The sequence below is a fragment of the Oenanthe melanoleuca genome, unplaced genomic scaffold, assembly GCF_029582105.1.
Source record: "Oenanthe melanoleuca isolate GR-GAL-2019-014 unplaced genomic scaffold, OMel1.0 S040, whole genome shotgun sequence".
NCBI classification, from domain to species: Eukaryota; Metazoa; Chordata; class Aves; order Passeriformes; family Muscicapidae; genus Oenanthe; species Oenanthe melanoleuca.
In genome coordinates this window covers 57,079-75,934 of record NW_026612689.1, presented here as the reverse complement: position 1 = coordinate 75,934, position 18,856 = coordinate 57,079, and the positions used below count along the sequence as shown (strand labels likewise).

Sequence of the window (18,856 nt, the reverse complement as noted above, 5' to 3'; positions counted from 1 at the left end):
TCCCACAAGGAATGTCACCCCCTGTGCCACGCCCGTCCCTATTCCCTGCATTCCCTGGATCCTCCTGTTCCCGGGAAAGCAGCGCAGGCCTGGGGAGCCCCACTGTCCCTAAAATCATGGAATGGTTGAGTTTGGAAAAGCCCTCGGAGCCCTCGGATCCAACCGTTCCCACGCCCGATCCCTGTCCCCCCAAATCCTGCAGGGAAATCTCAACCCCTCCGGGAGTGGGGATTCCACCCCTGCCCTGGGAAGGGCTGGAAATCCTTTCCAGGCGGGAATTGTTCCCAATATCCAACTAAACCTCCCTCGGTGCAACAGCCAGGATCCGAGCTCCATCGGAAAATTCCTGGGAATTCGAGGTTTTCCATGAAAACCCCGGCTCGGAGCCAGGAACGAGCTCGGAGAGAGATTCCTGCGGGAAAACATCATCGGGAAAGGCTCGGGGAGAGAAATTCCCGGCGGGATTGTCCCACCCTGGAATGGTTTGGGTGGGGAGGGACCTGAAATCCAATCCCGTCCCACGGGCCGGGATGATCCCAGCGCCCCAGCCCGGCCCGGGGCATTCCAGGGATCTGCAGGATTCGGGATTTGCTCCCAGGTCCGACCCTCGGGGCTGCTGCGAGAGGGATCGGGATCAGGTCCGGGGCTCTGGGCGCCTTTTCCCGCCCCACATTCCCAAATAAACGGATCCACCGGATCGGAATTCCTCGTCTCCCAGCGCTTTTCCCACCTCGGCCATTCCATCAATCCGTGGGATGGGTTTGAGCTGCGCTGACACCAAAAGTCATTCCCGGCTCCGGAGCCGTTTTTATTCTATTTTAATCACTTCAAATCCCGTTTTCCCTCTCCCATCCCACTTTTCCAGCAGAATCCAGAGGAGCGAGGCTGGGGAATCCCAGAACAAATCCATGGATGGAAACCGAGCAGGAGGAAAAGCAACCAAAGCTCAACTGCGCTGGAATCTCCCGAAATCCGGTGAAATATTTCCAATTTCGGCCTTTCCTGGAGAAAAGACAGATGCGGGCCCTTCCCTCCATCCCGGATTGTCATTCCCTGCTCCCCAGAGCCGAGGCCGAAGAGTTTGGAACCATCCCGGTCATTCCCCTCCGGCGCTCCGTGCCTCAGTTTCCCTCTCCCCATTCCCGGGGTTTGGGATTCTCCTGCCGCCCCAGAACGGGGAGCGGAAGGATGGAAATGCCCCGGAGCTGGGACACGGATCCGCCTCCTTCCCTGCGGGCAGGAATTCCCGGGAAAACTCCGCCCTTTTCCAGGGAGCGAACTTGGGGGGATGCTCCTGCTCCTGCGCCCGGGGGAATTTCCAGCCCTGCTTCCCTCGGGAATGTTCCGGCCGCGGTTCCCCAGGGATGTTCCAGCCCCGATTCCCCCTCTCTCATTTCCCCCGGGAATATTCCTGCCTGGATTCCCCCTGTGCATGACCTGATTTCCCGGGGGATGCTCCAGCCGCGGTTCTCCCGGGAGATTCTCCGGCCCCGGATTCCCAAGGGATGCTCCTGGCCCGGTTCCCCCTGTCCCGTTTTTCCAGGGATACGCTCCTATCCCTGTTTCTCCCATCCCGGTACCCCTGGGAAGCGTTCCTGTCCCGGTTCTCCCTGTCCGGGTATTCCCAGGAGATGTTCCAGCCGCGTTTTCCCGGGAGATTCTCCCATCCCGGTTATCCAGGAGATGTTCCAGCCCCGTTTTTCCCGGGAGTTTCCCCTATCCCGGTACCCCCAGGAGATTTTCCAGCCCCGTTTTCTGGGGAGATTCTCCCATCTCAGTTTCTCCCATCCCGATTACCCAGGAGATTTTCCAACCCAGTTTTCCAGGGAGTTTCTCCCATCCCGGTTATCCCAGGAGATTTTCCAGCCCCGTTTTCCCGGGAGATTCTCCTACCGCGGTTTCCTTTATCCCGGTACCCCCAGGAGGTTTTCCAGCCCCGTTTTCTGGGGAGATTCTCCCATCTCAGTTTCTCCCATCCCGATTACCCAGGAGATTTTCCAGCCCCGTTTTTCCCGGAGGACTCTCCATTCCCACTTCCCTCCTCCCCTGCCCCTCTCCCGGCCCGGGGCGGGCTCTGGGGCGGCGGGGGCGGCCCGGAGGGAGGGCAGGAGAAAAGGAGGGAGGGAGGGAGGGAAGGAGGGAGGGAGGGAGGGGGCGTGGGGATGCCGGCCCCGCTCCCTCTCCCCGCCTACAAAAGGCTCCGGGCCGGGCGCGCCCCGCTCACAGCCCCGGGACCCCCCACCCATGGGCGGCTCTCGGGCCCCTCGCCCGCCCGGGGGGTCCCCTCGCCGTGCTCGGCCCCCGGTCCGGGCCAGCGCCGGGGCACAGCCCGGGGACTGAGGGAGATCCCGGGAAGAGGCCACGGGAAGTTCGGGAAATCCCGCGGGTGAGTGGGGACGGGGGGGACGGGAGAGGAGCGGGGCTGGGGGAACCCAAAGCCCCGGGGGGAGGGAGGTGCAGCGGTCCCGGTTCGGCCGGGGGTGCTCCGGTCCCGAATTCCTCTGTCCTGGTTCTCCCGGGCATGTTTCTGTCCCGGTTCTGCCGGGAATGTTCCTGTCCCGAATTCCCCTGTACCGGTTCCTTCGGGATATTCCAGTCCTGAATCCCTCTGTCCCGTTCTCCCGGGGTTGTTCCTATCCCGAATCCCTCTGTCCCGGTTCTTTGGGAGATGTTCCTGTCCCCAGTCCCTCTGTCCCGGTTGTCCTGGGGGATGTTTCTGTCCCAAATCCCTCTGTCCCTATTCCCCGGGAATCCTCCAACCCCGAATTCCTCTGTCCCGGTTCTCCCGGGGATGTTCCTGTCCCCAGTCACTCTGTCCCGGTTTTTTGGGGGATGTTCCAGTCCCAAACCCCTCTGTCCCGGTTTTTCGGGGAATGCTCCTGTCCCCAATCCCTCTGTCCCGGTTCTCCCTCTCCCAGGTTCCTATCCCTGTCCTCCTTTCCCCAGGGAAGTTCCTGTCCCGAATTCCTGTGGGGGTTTTTGCCCTGGTATTCCCAGATATTCCCAGGGATTCTCCTGTTCTGGGAGAATCCCCAGCGGGGGTTTCTCCCTCTCCCGGTTCCCCAGGATGCTCCTGCCTCTATTCCCGTTATCCCCATTCCTGCGGGGGATTCTTCTGCCCCAGGCTCCCCCAGGCAAGGTTTGAGGGATCCCCCTGGAATTCCTGGATGGGGTTTCCCCCTTGGAAATGGGACTGGAGCTGGGAGCGCTGCTGGTTTAACTGGGCTGGGAGTGACAAAATTCCAGAGAGGCAAAAATCCCAGGGAAATGCCAGAGAAAGCATGGACTCATGGATCTGTCTCTGCTCCAAACACTGCTCCAAAACCAGGGATTCTGTGGGAATTCCAGCCCAGCCAGGAATTCCTTCCCAAGATCCCAGCCCAAGCTCCCCTTTCCCAGTGGGAGCCATTCCCTGGCTCCTGCCCCTCCAGCCCTTTCCCAAATCCCAGCTCTCCTTTCCCTCTGCAAAAGGCTCCGAGGATTCCCTGGATCCTTCCCTGATCCAGCTGCACATTCCCGGCTCTCCCAGCCCTAGAGCAGCTCCGGGATCTCCTCTCCAGCTCCACATCCCGCTGATTTCGGGATCCTGGAGCTGCAGGTGGGGTCTCCCCTGCTCCATCCCGGAGCCAGGCAGGATCAGCCAGGATTGGGATACACCAAGGCTCCAGTGACATTCCCGTTTTTCCCAGCAGGATGGAGAACAAGGCCATGTATCTCCACACCTTCTCCGAGCGGGAGAGCGGATCCGTGCAGGACGAGCCCTTCGAGGGACGGAGCCTTTCCAAGCTGAACCTCTGCGAGGACGGTGAGGGCGGATCCGCCTCTGGATCCGCCTCTGGATCCGCCTCTGGATCCACTTCCGGATCCGCCTCTGGATCCGCCTCTGGATCCGCCTCCGGATCCGCCTCTGGATCCGCCTCCGGATCCGCCTCCGGATCTACCCTGGGATCCCTCTCTGGATCCACCTCTGGATCCATTTCCAGATCCACCCCTGGATCCAACCCTGGATCCACCTCCAAGTCCCTCTCTGGATCCACCTCTGGATCCACTTCCAGATCCGCTTCCAGATCCACTTCTGGATCCGCCTCTGGATCCAGCTCTGGATCCACCTTTGGATCTGCCTCTGGATCCGTCTCGGGATTCAGCTCCAGATCTGCCTCACGATCCAACTCCAGATTCCCCTCAGGATCTGCCTTGGGATGTACCTTGGGATCCTCCTCTGGATCCCCCCCTTGGATCCTCCTCTGGCTCCACCTCAGGATCCACTTTCTGATCCCCTTCCGGATCCGCCTCCGGATTTGCCTCGGGATCGAGTTCTGGATCCAACTCCAGATTCCCCTCTGGATCCACCTTGTGATCCGCCTTGGGATCCCTCTCTGGATCCACTCCTGATCCCCCCCCCCCCCCGGATCCCCCCCCGGATCCACGGCAGGACTGGGAGCAGGGAGGGCTCCCGGGAGTTTGGATTTCTCAGGAAGGAGTTCTAGATGTGGCTCCAGGGGGGCAGAGGAGCCCGGGATGAGCTCAGTGCTCCAGCCAGGATTCCCTGCCCTGGGAAAGGGTGTGGAGTCTGTGGTGGGAGCAGCACTGGGATGTGTCCTGGATAGGCCCTGGCACAGCTTTTCCAGGAATTCTGCGGCTCCCCCATCCCTGGAAGTGTCCACGGAAAGGTTGGATGGGGCTTCGAGCAACCTGGAATTGTGGGAAGTGTCCCTGGGATGGGATTGAAGGTCCATGGATCCCATCCAAGCCATTCTGGGATTCTGGGATCCAGGACACTGAGGATCCATCCCCAGGGATTTTTATGGAATTCGGGGATGGACAAGGGAAGGGACACACTTCCTGGAGTCCCAAATTCCCAGTGAAGCCTTCTTAGAGAGGAGTCGGGATGGGGATGGATCAAATGCCCAGCTGGGAGAGCTGGGAATGTGCAGCTGGATGAGGGAAGGATCCAGGGAATCCTCGGAGCCTTTTGCAGAGGGAAAGGAGAGCTGGGATTTGGGAAAGGGCTGGAGGGGCAGGAGCCAGGGAATGGCTCCCACTGGGAAAGGGGAGCTTGGGCTGGGATCTTGGGAAGGAATTCCTGGCTGGGAGGGTGGGGAGGGGCTGGCTGAGCTGGGAACATGCAGCTCCGGATAAATTCCTTCTGGGAATGCTGTGAGGGGCTCACGGTGGTGATTCCAAGGGGACCTGTGGGTGTAGGGACAGCTTTGGATCCAGAGAGTGAAATTTCCCACCCAGGAGATCCCTGAGTGTTGATCCCATTCCCAAAGGTTGATATCCCTGCTCCTGCCTCATCCCAGCTTCCTGCAGGGAAGACAGGGCCCGATCCTGCTGTTCCCATCCTTTCCAAAGGGCAAACAGCTGGAAGAGTCGGAGCCCTCCAGAACTGATCCCAGAATTCCCAGGAAATACCTTGCCCTGGGAAAGGCTGGAGGTACCTCCCCGGATTTGGGATTTTTATGGAAACTCCGCCTGGAATTCTCAGGGCTCATCCCAAGGCGGGACTGACCCCCCAGGGATCCCCATTCCCACGGGAGAGGACTCCGGAGCGGGATTTTTGGGAAGGGGCAGGAGCAAAGCCATCCCTGAGGATGGGACCACCCAGATCCCGCCCGAATTCATGGAAAACTCCCTCCGGAGGGGCGAGGATCCATCGGGAGAGGGATCCAAACCTTTTGTCGGCCCGGGAACAGCATTCCCGGATCTTTTCCAGGGTTTCGGGGATCCAAATCCCCGAATCCCGGTTGTTTTCCTCGTCCCGCATCCCGAGGAACGGGCGGGTCGCGGCCGCGCTCCCCGGAGCCTGGGCAGGGGCAGGAAATGTTCGCTTTTCCTTGGATCCCGGCCCTTTCCATGGGCAAACCCTCCCGGCCGCGCTTCCAAGGGCCGGGAATGGGAGTGGGAGGATCGGGGCGCGCCGCCAGCTCCGGCCGGAGCCGCTGGAAGGGCGGAAAGTCGGGAAAACATCGGCGCTCTCCTCATCCCGCCGCTCCGGGAATTCCGGGATGGGATCCAGGTGTTGCTCCCGGGTCCCACCTGAGCCGGATTCCCTCGGGATCGCCGCCTCCATCCCGGGTCATTCCCGAGCTCCGAAGCCCGGCTGAGTTTTTGGGATCCGCCCACCGTAACCCTTTCCCGGCTGGAGGCTTTTCCAAACGTCCCTGATTTCCCGGGATGGACACACAAGGATGCCGTGGGGAAGGGTCCCTGGAATGCTGGGATCCCCCCAGTTCCATTGCTGGAATTCCAAGGGGCAGATCTATCCCACTGGATGGGGTGAGATCCCACCTGGATATTGCCCAGCAGGGATGGGCCAGGCTGGAGCTGGGAATTGCCATGGGATGAGATTCCCAAATCCCAGCAGGGATGGGCCAGGCTGGAGCTGGGAATTGCTCCTGAACATGGAATGAGATCCCAAAACCTGGCAAGAATGGGCCAGGCTGGAAGTGGGAATGGCTCCTTGATAGGGAATGAAATCCCAAATCCCAGCAGGGATGGGCCAGGCTGGAAGTGGGAATTGCCATGGGATGGGATGAGATCCCAAATCCCATCAGGAACGGCCCAGGCTGGAGATGGGGATTGCTCCTGGACAGGGAATGAGATCCCCAAAACCGTCAAGGATGGTCTGGGATAGAAGTGGGAATTGCTCTTTGATAGGGAATGAGATCCCAAATCCCATCACGGATGGTCAGAAATGGAGCTGGGAATTGCTGTGGGATGAGATCCCAAATCCCAGCAGGGATGGGTCAAACTGGAAGTGGGAATTGCCATGGGATGAGATCCCAAATCCCATCACAGATGGTCAGAAATGGAGCTGGGAATTGCTGTGGGATGAGATCCCAAATCCCAGCGGGGATGGGCCAGGCTGGAAGTGGGAATTGCCTCTGGACAGGGAATTAAATCCCAAAACCTGGCAAGGAAGGGCCAGGCTGGAGCTGGGAATTGCCATGGGATGGGATCCCAAATCCCAGCAGGGATGGGTCAAACTGGAAGTGGGAATTGCCGTGGGATGAGATCCCAAATCCCAGCAGGAAGGGCCCAGGCTGGAGCTGGGAATTGCTCCTGGACAGGGAATGAGATCCCAAATCCCAGCAGGGACGCTCCAGGCTGGATCCAGGCATGGAGCAGTGCCCTCTCCATCAGGAGGTTGGGATTTGAGGTTCCCCTCTCCTGTGGGATGAGGGGCTCTGGAGCTCCAGGGAGCACAAAACCCCGGGATGGAGGCACCACGGCTCCGGGTGGGAATCCTGGGCTTTGCCTCCATCTTCTCTTGGTGTCTCCTTGGGGAAACTCGGATCTGGGAAAGGGCAGATCTCAGCTGGAGGGAAACTCTGGGAAAAGCTGCTCCCAGAAATCCAGACAGGATCCAGCTGGGAATGGTTTGATGGGAAGAGAGTTCAAACTCACCCCTATCAATGGGCAGGGACAACTTTCCCTATCCCAAGTTGCGCCAACCTTTACTTGGGATCCAAGGATTCTCTGGGAATTCCAGCCCAGCCAGGAATTCCTTCCCAAGATCCCAGCCCAAGCTCCCCTTTCCCAGTGGGAGCCATTCCCTGGCTCCTGCCCCTCCAGCCCTTTCCCAAATCCCAGCTCTCCTTTCCCTCTGCAAAAGGCTCCGAGGATTCCCTGGATCCTTCCCTGATCCAGCTGCACATTCCCGGCTCTCCCAGCCTGGTGTTGGATCCATCCCCATCCCCACTCCTCTCTAAGAAGGAATTTAAGGATCCAGGGGCTTCACTGGGAATTTGGGACTCCAGGAAGTGTTTCCCTTCCCTTTTCCATCCCCCAATTCCATAAAAATCCCTCGGGATGAATCCTGAATGTCCTGGATCCCAGAATCCCAGAATGGTTTGGATGGGATTCGTGCATCTTCAGTCCCATCCCATTCCAACCCCACCATCCCAGGCTGCTCCAGGATTTCCTTGGACACTGCCAGGGATCCAGGGATTCTCTGGGAATTCCAGCCCAGCCAGGAATTCCTTCCCAAGATCCCAGCCCAAGCTCCCCTTTCCCAGTGGGAGCCATTCCCTGTATCCCATCCCTCCAGCTCTTTCCCAAATCCCAGCTCTCCTGGAGCCCCTTGAGGCTCGGGAATCGACTCCAAGGATTCCCTGGATCTCAGGGTTTTCCTCAGAGCTGCATCCCGTGGGATTTCTCTGCTGGGAACCCCAGCCTGGAGCCATCCCAGCAGCTCCAGAGGATCCCGGAATGGTTTGGATGGGATTCACAGACCTTCAATCCCATCCCATTCCCCACTTCCCCTATCCCATCCAACCTTTCCGTGGACACTTCCAAGGATCCCCTCGTGCCATCCATGTCAGGGGTGATCCCAACCATTCCCTCAGCATTCCAAGGCCTCCCTCACCCCGTGTCCCGCTCCATCCCGCAGATCCCGGCCGGAGGATGAAAACCTCGGGATGCTGCGGCCGGCTGGGCTCCGTGGCGGCGCTGAAATATTCCGTGGTGGGACTTTACCTCCTGGTCCTCCTCATCCTGGTGGGAATCTTCATCCTGGCAGGTGAGGCTGGGCCGGCTCCTCCCGGGATGCTCCCAGAACCCGGAGATTCCACAGCCTTGGAATCCCTGCCCGGTTTTCCAGGGTTTTCCAGGGAGGGAAAGGTGGGATGCAGCAGAACTCTGAGGAGTCTGAGCTCCCTGGGATCAAGAGATTGAGGGAACATTGTTATCCTGGTGTGGGGACAGGTGTCTGCCAATACAGGCAGGAGCTGCTCTTGGAAATGGAGAATGGAAAACCCCCTCCCTCCAAATTATTATAATTTTGAAATTAAGGGGCTCTCAGGAAAAGAGATGGGAATTAGGAATAACAGTTCTTTACTAGGAAAATTAAAATAGAAATACAGTATTACACAGAACAATCCCAGCCCTGCCAGAGTCAGAATCCAAGCTGACACCCGTCAGTCAGTCAGGGTGTTGGCACAGTCCCATTCAATGGTGGCTGCATCCTCCTGCAGGGGCAGATGTGGTTCAGCTGGAGCAGTGCTCCTGGAGAAGGTGCAGTTTCCTCTGAAGCTCCAGGGATGATGTGCAAAGGTCTGGTTTTCCTCTGGAATCCAGTGGGAAGAAGGTGCCTTGGTGTCCCAAATGTCAGTTTTTATCTGGGTAGGAAAGGCTTGGCTCCTCCCCTGGCTGGAGCATCTCCCATGGGATGATGGAATTTTATCAGTCATGCCCTGGGACTCACTGGCCATGAACAGGAGATATCTCCTGGAGGGAGGATGGGCTGTGGAAAGATAAAGATGATTGCCCAGCTGGTTTAAAGATGGCCCATGAGCAGATAATGTGTGCCAGGAGATCAGGGGCACTGCCCAGCTGGGTTAACAGGTGGGACAGAATCCACATTTCTGGGCACAGCCCAGGACAATCGGGAGCAGCCTGGGTTCAATCTCTGGGATTGCTGCAGGGTTTGAGGATCGAGTGCTGGGAATGCTGAGGCTCAGGAGAGGTTTGGGAATTGCCTGCTCGGAGCTAGAGTTGTTCCCATCACTGGGTTTTTCCCGGGATAATGATGATGGGATGCAGGCAGGGAGTTATCCTGGCACATTCCAGAGCTCCTGCCTTCCTTTTCCCAAATTTTAGTGAGTGCAGGGATGGCAAAGCCCCTCGGGAATGCCTGGAATTCCCACCCAGCCCCTCGGGAATTACTCAGCTCATCCCATTCCATAGGACCTGTGCTGCCTCCCCCTTGTCCTCCTGGGAAGAAATTTGGGAAATTCCTGGTTCCATCCCTAATCCCAGGATCTCCCTTGATGGGCAGGAAACACCAAATCCACAGATCAGCTCCTCATTCCCACCCCCCCTTCCCTGAGTTTATCCATTTCCATGGTGGGAATGGATGTGATTCCCCTCTTCTCCATCCCCAAATCCCCCCCAGCTGCTTCCCAAGGGCTGGGAAGGGCCGGAGAAGATTTTGCTGGAATTTTGAGGCCTGTCCCGCTGATCCCTGGCCGTGCATTGTTTGGATGTTGTTGTTGGCCGGAGCGAGGGATGCCGTGGATTCGGGACAAGCTCCGGTCCCGGCTCCAGGAATAACAACAACATCCTCTGGCACTGGGAATCCTTCAATTCCCACCTCCCAGGACTGGAGGGATTCCAGGAAAACCCCAGGAAAACCAACTTTGCCCCCTGGGTTGTCACCCAGAATCTTGGAAAAGGGAAGAGGGAAATCAGGGAAAGCGTCTCCGTGGTTGTGGCTTCCTGGAGATTTGGAATTTTAACCTTCTGGATTTGGATGTGGCCAATTCCTGGAATTCTGAGCGGGGGGTTTTGGTCCAGAGGGTTTGTCCCAGCTGGAAAACCACGGGATGGTGTGGGATAAAGGGATCACATCCTCTCCCGATGGATCCTCAGCCCCTCCAGCGGGAGTTTTCCATGAATTCGGGCAGGATCTGGGTGGTCCCATCCTCAGGGATCACTTTGCTCCAGCCCCTTCCCAGAAATTCCCACAGAACCGGGAATTTCTCTCCCACCTGAGGGGAAGGGGCATGGAAAGATGCTTGGAATCCCGGAATGGTTCCGGTGGGAAGGACATGGAATTTCACAGGGACACTTCCCACCATCCCAGGTTGCTCCAAGCCCCATCCAACCTGTCCTGGATTTTTTTGGGGTGGGTTTGGCCAGGAATTGTTTGGGATCCAGCTGGGGCACGTGACCTTCCCTGGAAAAGAGTTTGGGAAAAGGGCCAGTGCCAAAAATCCAAGGATTGGGGTTGGTTTATTCCTTTGGGATTCCTGGTGGCCCTGGAATGCAGGATTTGGGATTTGGGATGTGGGTGATCTGGAGCCGGGGTTGGTTTATTCCCTTGGGATTCCTGGTGGCCCCAGGATTTGGGATGTGGATGCTCCTGAGCCAGGATCAGTTCCTTCCATGGGGGAGAACCTTGGGATGAGGACGGTTCTGAGTCTGGCTGGGTTTCCTTCCTCAGGGAAAATCCCTGGGATGCAGGAGGCGGATACTCCGGAGCCAGGGTGGGGTTTGTCCCTTGGAAACCCTCGGGATACGGGACATGGATATTCCAGAGCTGGGATTGGGTTTCCTCCCTTGGGAAGAGCCCTGGAAACCCTTGGGATATGGATGTTCTGGAGCATCCACATCCCCATCCCAAGGATTTCCAGGGCTCTTCCCAAGGGAGAAACCCAAGCCCAACTCTGGGTTGTGTTGGCCATTTTGGGAAGAGCCCTGGAAACCCTCTGGGCTGGAATTCCCAGAGAATCCCTGGATCCCTGGCAGTGCCCAAGGAATGGGGTTTGGATCACCCTGGGACAACGGGATTGGAATGGGATGGGATTGAAGGTCCATGAATCCCACCCAAACCACTCTGGGATTCTGGGATCCAGGACACTCAGGATCCATCATGAGGGATTTTTATGGAATTCAGGGATGGAAGAGGGAAGGGAGACCCTTCCTGGAGCCCCAAATTCCCAGTGAAGCCCCTGGATCCCAAAATTCCTGCCCAGAGGGGAGTTGGGATGGGGATGGATCCAGTCATGGGAAGTGTCCCTATGGAATTGGGATGAGCTCTAGGCTTCCTTCCCACCCAAACCATTCCCGGATTCCCCAGCCCTTCTCCAGCCTCGCACTCCAGGAGGGGCCGATCCGGGGGGAACCTTCTGGGGCGGGAATTTCCCCTCCAGGCGCCGAGGATCCGGGAATGCCCCTGTGAGGATCCCACCGCGAGGGCTCCTGCTCACCTCCCGCCTCTCTCCATCCCCAGTATCCCGGCCCCAGCCGCCTCCCGAGGACCTGAAGGCGCTGCTGGGGAAGGTCCAGCGGCTCAACGAGACCTTCCGGGACCTGCAGCTGCAGCTGCTGCACCCGCCGCCCAAGGGCGACCTGCTGGAGCACGTCTGGCGGCTGCAGGACGTGCTGCAGAACCACTCGGACTCGCTGCTGCTGCTGGCGGGCTCGCTGCAGCGGCTGCAGGGGCTGCAGTGGAGCCTGCAGAGCCAGGCTGCCCAGACCGAGCGCTCGCTGGCGCGGCTGCGGGACTCGCTGGGCCAGCAGAGCGACGCCGCGCAGCTGGAGCTCTCCCGGCTCTCCGTGGACGCCAACAGCAGCCGGCTGCTCCTGGACCACCACCAGCACCTCCTGGGCCACCTGGGCGGGCGGCTGGAGGCGCTGGGCGAGCAGGTGGCGGCGCTGGGCGGGGCGGTGGATTCCGTGAACCGCAGCATCTCCTACGACGTGCGCCTGCAGCGCTCCCGGCTGCGGGACCTGCAGGGGCTCCTGGGCAACGCCAGCGCGGACGCCAGGAGGATGAGGACGGAGCAGGCGGCCATGGAGCGGCAGCTGAGGCTGGAGCTGGCCGTGCTCAACAACGTCACCGAGGAGCTGCGCCTCCAGGACTGGGAGCACTCCGCGGCGCTCCGGAACGTCTCCGTGATCCGGGGTGAGCGGGGGTTTTGGGGAGGGTCGCCTCGGGATGTGGGTGGGTGGGTCAGGGGTGGCGAGGCTGGTGATGAATCGTGGGGTTCTTGGGGTTGGGGAAGCGCTCCAAGGTCATGGTCACCGCCGCCCATCCGGGTCCGCCCCAAATCCGGGTGGATTTTAATCCCGCCAGGGATGGGGAGTCTGAACCGCTCTGTGCCTGTTCCACTCCTTCACAGCCCTTTCCACGAAGGAATTGTTCCCAAAATCCAACTGACCCTTCCCTGTCACAGCCTGAGGCCGTTTCCTCATCCTGGTTCTTGTATTCCAGGAGCAGATCCCAACTCTCACCCAGCTCCAACTTTTCATGGAGTTGTGCAGAGCCACAAGGTCCCCCTGAGGCTCCTTTTCTCCAGGCTGAGCCCCTTTCCCAGCTCCCTCAGCCTCTCCTGGGGCTCCAGCCCCTTCCCCAGCTCCGTTCCCTTCCCTGGACTCGCTGCAGCCCCTCCAGGGCTCTCCTGTCAGGAGGGGCCCATAGCTGCCCCCATCCATCCCTGCTCAGGTGTCTCCATTCCCTTTGGATTCTCCAAATATTCCCCATCCATGGTTTGGAAGAAAGCTCCCACGGTTCCCTCAAAGATGTCAGGAAAAACCAACCTCCCCCATCTCATCTTCTCCTTTTCCACCCTCAGCCCTTCCCAAATCCTGGAATAGTTTGGGTGGGAAGGGCCCTTAAATCCCATCCCGTTCCAACTCCAACACCTCCCACTGTCCCAGGCCGCTCCAAGCCCCACCCAGCCTGGCCTTGGACACTTCCAGGGATCCAGGGGCAGCCACAGCTTCTCTGGGAATGCTGTGCCAGGGAGGGGGAAGCCCCACGGAGAAATCCAGGAGGTGCCAGCGGCAGTTCTGGGGTAGAGCAGGAGGTCGGGAGCAGCTCCTGCCCCGTTTTCCTCCCGTTGCACCTGCAGAGACCCCGCGGGCTGCTGCTCATTCCTGGTGCTCCCAGCCGGAATTCCAGCTGGTGCCAAGGCGCTTGTTCCCCTTTTCCAGCTGCTGATCCGGAGGGGATGGATGTGGTTGCTCCAGGAGATCCATCCCCCTGGAATCCCAGCAGCTCCTGGGGTCTTTCCCTCACCCCTGGGGGATGTTGGCTCCCAGTCCCTGTTTTTGGGGTGCTGGGATCACTCTGCCCCAATCCCTTTGCTATCTCCCTGTTTCCCCACTCCTCAGATCCCACTTTTCCCTCCCCGTCCGTGGGAATGACATCACCTGCTCTGGGATGAACCCACCAAGGGTGGGACCCGTCACGGAGCCCGACAGCCCTGGAATCTCCTTATCCCAAAACAAATCCCTTCCCCAGGGCCGGCACCGGATTTATCAGCCCTGACACATTCCTGGCGTCCCCAACTTCCCTCTCCTCCCATCCCACGGGTAATTCCCGGGGCCTTGTGCCCAGCTGGATTCACCCCAGCTCCAGATGTCCTTGGGTGAGTCCGTCGTGTTCCTGGGTTTGGCCGAGCCGTTCCCTGCCCGGATTTTCCTTCTCCCCAAACCCTCGGCTATGCCGGGCTCCGGATCTGGATCCTGGATTTGGGCGATGGCAGCTCGGGAAGGTCCCCAGGCCCCTCTCCAGCACCCAGGGGTTGCTCTGAGCACCTCCCGAGGCTCGGGAAGGACGAGGAGGAGTTGTGGGAATGACCGTGAGGGAGAATTCCCGGGATGCAGCAGGAATGGGATTTCCCGGGTGCGAGCCTTTAGGAGCTGCGGGGTGGGAACAGCTGGGAAGGGTCGGGAGCCTCTCCCAGCCGCCCTTCCCGGTTTTCCTCCAGCCCAGCTGCTCCCTGTGCCCTGTCCCAAGAGCTGCTCCCGGGATGGGACCGGCCCTGGGAGGATCCCAGAAAATCTGCGGCTGCCCCATCCCTGGAAGTGTCCATTCCCGGGGTCTGGAGTTCATTCCCTGGGATCTGGGGTCCATCCCTCGGATCTGGGGTCCATCCCTGGGATCCACAGTCCACTCCCAGGATCTGGAGTCCATCCCTAGGATCCGGGGTCCATCCCTGGGATCCACAGTCCACTCCCAGGATCTGGAGTCCATCCCTAGGATCCGGGGTCCATCCCTGGGATCTAGGATCCACTCCCAGGATCCAGGGTCCTCTCCCTGGGATCTGGAGTCCATTCCTGAGATCTGGAGTCCATTCCCAGGATCTGGGGTCCATCCACTCCAGATCCCACTCTGGATCCCGCACCAGATTCCACTCCAGATCCTGCTCTGGATCCCACTGATTCCTACAGAACATTCCCAGATCCCAGTTCCTGATCCATTTAAAACCACATCCCAACTTTTCCATCGCCCAGAGCCCTGGCTGGATCTCGGCTTCCCGGGTTCCCGGCTTTTAGGATTTCCAGGAAAACAGTTCCCAATCCTCCTCTGGATGGGTGGGAATGGCCCTTCCTGGCCTCTCCCTGTTTTCTCTCATCCCAGGAATATTTTATTTCCCCCTCTGTTATTTTTCTCTTCAAATTCCTTCTTCCCATTGTTTTGATTCCCAAATATTTCCAGCTTTTGGGATTTGACACTTTTGCAGGATGAGGGATAAAATTTGATTTGATTGAGATTTTCATGCTCGTTCCTGGGATTTTACCAGTCCTTGCTGTCAGTCCTCTCCTAAAGGATCACCTCCAGAATTCCCAGAGGATCATCCCAGCTGGACAAACGCCCATGGGTGATCCTTAAAATCCTTTCCAACCCGCCAAATTCCAGCATTCCCAAAATGGGGATTTCCCCCGATTCCTTGCAATGATTTCACTGGGAACGTCCCAACTTTTGGTCTAGAGGAAAATTCCCAGAGCCGTGCTCAAGGTGGAGCTTCCAGGTGAATTTTCCCGGCGCTTGGAGCAGGTTGGCGGAGTCCAATTTGGAATTTAATATCCAGAAATCCTGGAAGTTTAAAAATCGCGGAGAACGGCTCCGGCAGCTCCTTTGTCCCTGGGTTGTTCTTGGAGATCCTTGGGATCCGGGATGTGATTCCCAACCCTCCCGTTGTGTTCCAGGCCCGCCGGGACCCAAAGGAGACCGAGGCACGGAAGGGATGGAGGGAGAGCCCGGCCTCCCCGGCCTCCCCGGCCTCCGAGGTAAGGGAAACATTCCTGGTGTCCTCCCAAAAAAAAAATCCCCCAAAATCCCATCCGGAAACAGCCCGGCTGATCCAAGCCCAATGGGAAACTCCCGGTGACTTCCCGGCCCATCCCTTGGGATGTCGTGACTCCTGAGGGACGCGGGGATGGATCTGCTCTCCCGGATCATGGAATATCCGTCCAGCTCCAGGAAATCCATGCGGATATTCCCAGATTCCAGGGTCTCCCAGCCAGGCTGGAGCAGGAATTGGCCACCCCATTCCCAAACTGAGCCTTCCAAGGGCTGGAATTGCTGCTGCATCCCTCCGGCACATCCCGGCAGAGACTTTCCCGAGATGTTTTTCCCAACACCAGCAATTTTCCCCCTTGTTAATTCCATTGTTTCTGGGAGGAATTCCATTGGAAGCCACCAGAGGACATTCCCACCCTGAGGAAGTCTTGGCTCCAGCTGTTTCTGGTTTTAAGGGAAACCTGGGAATGCTGGCTCTGCTTCCAAGGGCTGGGAATGGCACGGGGGCGGTGCAGGATCCCCCTGGGGGCAGCTTTGATCCCGTGGAGGTGACGGGATCCATCCTGCCGGGAGCAGGGATCCACTCGGATCCCGCTGGAGGCAGCTCCAGGGCCGGATCCAGGTCTGGATTCATGCCCAGGTCCAGGAGCAGCTCCAGGTCAAGGTCCAGATCCAGACCCGGATGTGGATCCAGATCCAGGTCTAGATCCAGGACCAGACCCAGATCCAGGTTTAGACTCAGATCCAGGTCAAAGCCTAGGTCCAGGTTCAGGTCTGGACCTAAGTCCAGGTGAAGATCCAAGTCCAGACCCAGATGTCGATCCAGAACCATGTCCAGTTCAATATCCAAGACCAGGACCAGCTCCAGGTCCAGATTCTGATCTGGATCCAGGTCCAGGTTCAAGACCAGGTCCAGATCCAGGGCCAGGACCAGATCCAGGGCCAGGACCAGATCCAGATCCAGACCTGGATTCAGTTTTGGGTCTGGATGAAGGTCCAGATCTGGGTCCAGGTCCAGGACCGGGACCAGGACTAGGACCACGTCCAGACCACTCCCTGTTATCCCCTGCTCCAAACCCACCCCACAGGACTCAGGGTGTCAGATCCAGATCCTGATCCAAGTCCAGATTCAGTTTTGGATCCAGATCCAGGTCCATGTCCGGGTCCGGATCCAGGTCCAAATCCAGGACCAGGATCAGGATCAGGACCAGGACCAGGTCCAGACCAACCCCTGTTATCCCCTGCTCCAAACCCACCCCACAGGACTCTGATCCGGATCCGGATCCATCCCTGGAATCCCCTGCTCCAAGGATTCCGAGGCACCGTGACCTTGCTGGGATTGCTTTGGGCCCAAACCCTGGGATTTTGGGATCGCTCCTTCCCAGGCCCAGCCAAGCGAGGCAGAGCCAGCCTGGAAATCCGATCTCCCTCGGACAGCCCCTCCAGCTGCCCGTGTTCCTTCTCCCTCCAGCTGGAATTTCTGGCTCTGATGGATTCATGGCTGTTTTTCTTGGGTGTAACAACCCTCAGAATTATATTGGCTCTTTTCCTCGGTTTTCCTTTTTTTTCCCCCATTTTTCTCTTGTTCAAACAGAAAAACAAAGCAGTCCCAGGGGGGTTCACCTTCAGCTGTGGGAACAGCCACGATTTTTATGTCTTTTCCTGGAGTTTTTCGGGATTCGGGCACGACCCTTTGGATCTGAGAAGGTCTGGTTCAGGTGTATCCCTGGAAAATCCCTTTTTCCATGGAAAATCCACCCCTGCTCCACAGAAATCCAGGGATGGACACGGCAGGGAAAGATTGGAGCTGGGGATAATCCCTGCTGGAGCTGGGGCTGGAATTCCAGCTGGTGGTTGATTTTCCTGGTAAACCAGAGGGAGATCGTGACTAAGTTTGGAAAAGCCCAGCCCAGGGAGGGTGGGAGGAGCGGTGCCCAGGGAATCCACAGGGATGGAGCCAGGCTTGGATCCAGCCCCAGCTCAGGCTCGGGATGATCCCAGCTGGATCATCCAGGTCCCACCAGAACCCCTCTCCAGCACAGCGTCCTTCCCTCCTGCCCAGATCCAGATCTGGATCCAGGTCTGGGTCCCAGCTGGGGTCCAGGACCAGATCCAAGTCCAGATCCAGACCCAGGTCCAGGTGCAGGTTCAGTGTCAGGACCAGGCCCAGGACCAAATCCATAACTGGATCCAGGTCCAGGTCAAGGTCCAGGATCAGGACCAGATCCATTTCTAGGACCAGGATCAGGTCCATGACCAGATTCAGATCTAGGACCAGTTACAGGTCCAAGTCAAAATCCAGTTCCAGAGCCAGGTCCAGGACCAGGTCCAGGTCCCATGTGGATGGAGGTCATGTCCAAGGTTTGGGCGTGTCCCCAAATTCCAGCCCCAACTCCCACCTCAGGAATGTTCACACCAGGGGTTTCATCCACCTCCTTCTCCAGGAAATATGCAAACCCTTGGACAACGCGGATTCAGGAGACCCGGGGCTCATGGGGGACACATCCCAATTCCTTGGGATGGATCCTGCTTTTCCTTCCCTGATCTCCCCAATTTACCTCCATCCTATCCTGAGGATGCTCAGAAATTCCTTAGCACCCGGATAAATCCACCCTGAATGCAGGGAAGGGCAGGAAACGGATGGGCCAGACTCTCTGGGGTCTCCTGGTGCTGTTCCCAGCTCCTGGCACCTCGGGATTGCGGAATTCTGCTGGAACCAGCTCATTTTGTGTCCTCATCCTCATTCCAGGGCTTCCCGGGGAGAGGGGCCCCCCCGGCCCGCGCGGATTGAAGGGGGACCAGGGAGAGCTCGGCCCCCGCGGCGCCACGGGAATGCGCGGATTCAAAGGTACTGCCCTGGGCTGGGGGAGCTGCTCTTGGAAATGGAGAATGCAAACCCCCTCCCTCCAAATTATTATCATTTTGAAATTAAGGGGCTCTCAGGCAAAGAGATGGGAATTAGGAATAACAGTTCTTTCCTAGGAAAATTAAAATAGCAATGCAGTATTACACAGAACAATCCCAGCCCTGCCAGAGTCAGAATCCAAGCTGACACCCGTCAGTCAGTCAGGGTGTTGGCACAGTCCCATTCAATGGTGGCTGCATCCTCCTGCAGGGGCAGATGTGGTTCAGCTGGAGCAGTGCTCCTGGAGAAGGTGCAGTTTCCTCTGAAGCTCCAGGGATGATGTGCAAAGGTCTGGCTTTCCTCTGGAATCCAGTGGCAAAGGCTGCTCTGGTGTTCCAAATCTCAGTTTTTCTCTGGATAGGAAAGGCTTGGCTCCTCCCCTGGCTGGAGCATCTCCCAGTGGGATGATGGAA

At 58.4% G+C, this 18,856-nt stretch overlaps 1 protein-coding gene across 2 annotated transcripts in view; it reads left to right on the top strand.

The window, feature by feature from the left end:
* The first annotated feature begins 2,163 nt into the window (after positions 1-2,163).
* SCARA5 (scavenger receptor class A member 5) overlaps positions 2,164-18,856 on the top strand; it is a 55,650-nt gene continuing 38,957 nt past the window's right edge. Inside the window, exons 1-6 of one of the 2 annotated variants that reach the window (XM_056515689.1) lie at positions 2,164-2,386; positions 3,693-3,805; positions 8,396-8,524; positions 11,738-12,412; positions 15,445-15,525; positions 18,288-18,386. In XM_056515689.1, coding sequence (XP_056371664.1) covers positions 3,694-3,805; positions 8,396-8,524; positions 11,738-12,412; positions 15,445-15,525; positions 18,288-18,386 — 1,096 coding nt within the window. In that variant the 5' untranslated portion in view covers positions 2,164-2,386; position 3,693. The remainder of the gene's footprint in view (positions 2,387-3,692; positions 3,806-8,395; positions 8,525-11,737; positions 12,413-15,444; positions 15,526-18,287; positions 18,387-18,856) is intronic. The other variant, XM_056515688.1, reaches the window with a different exon arrangement.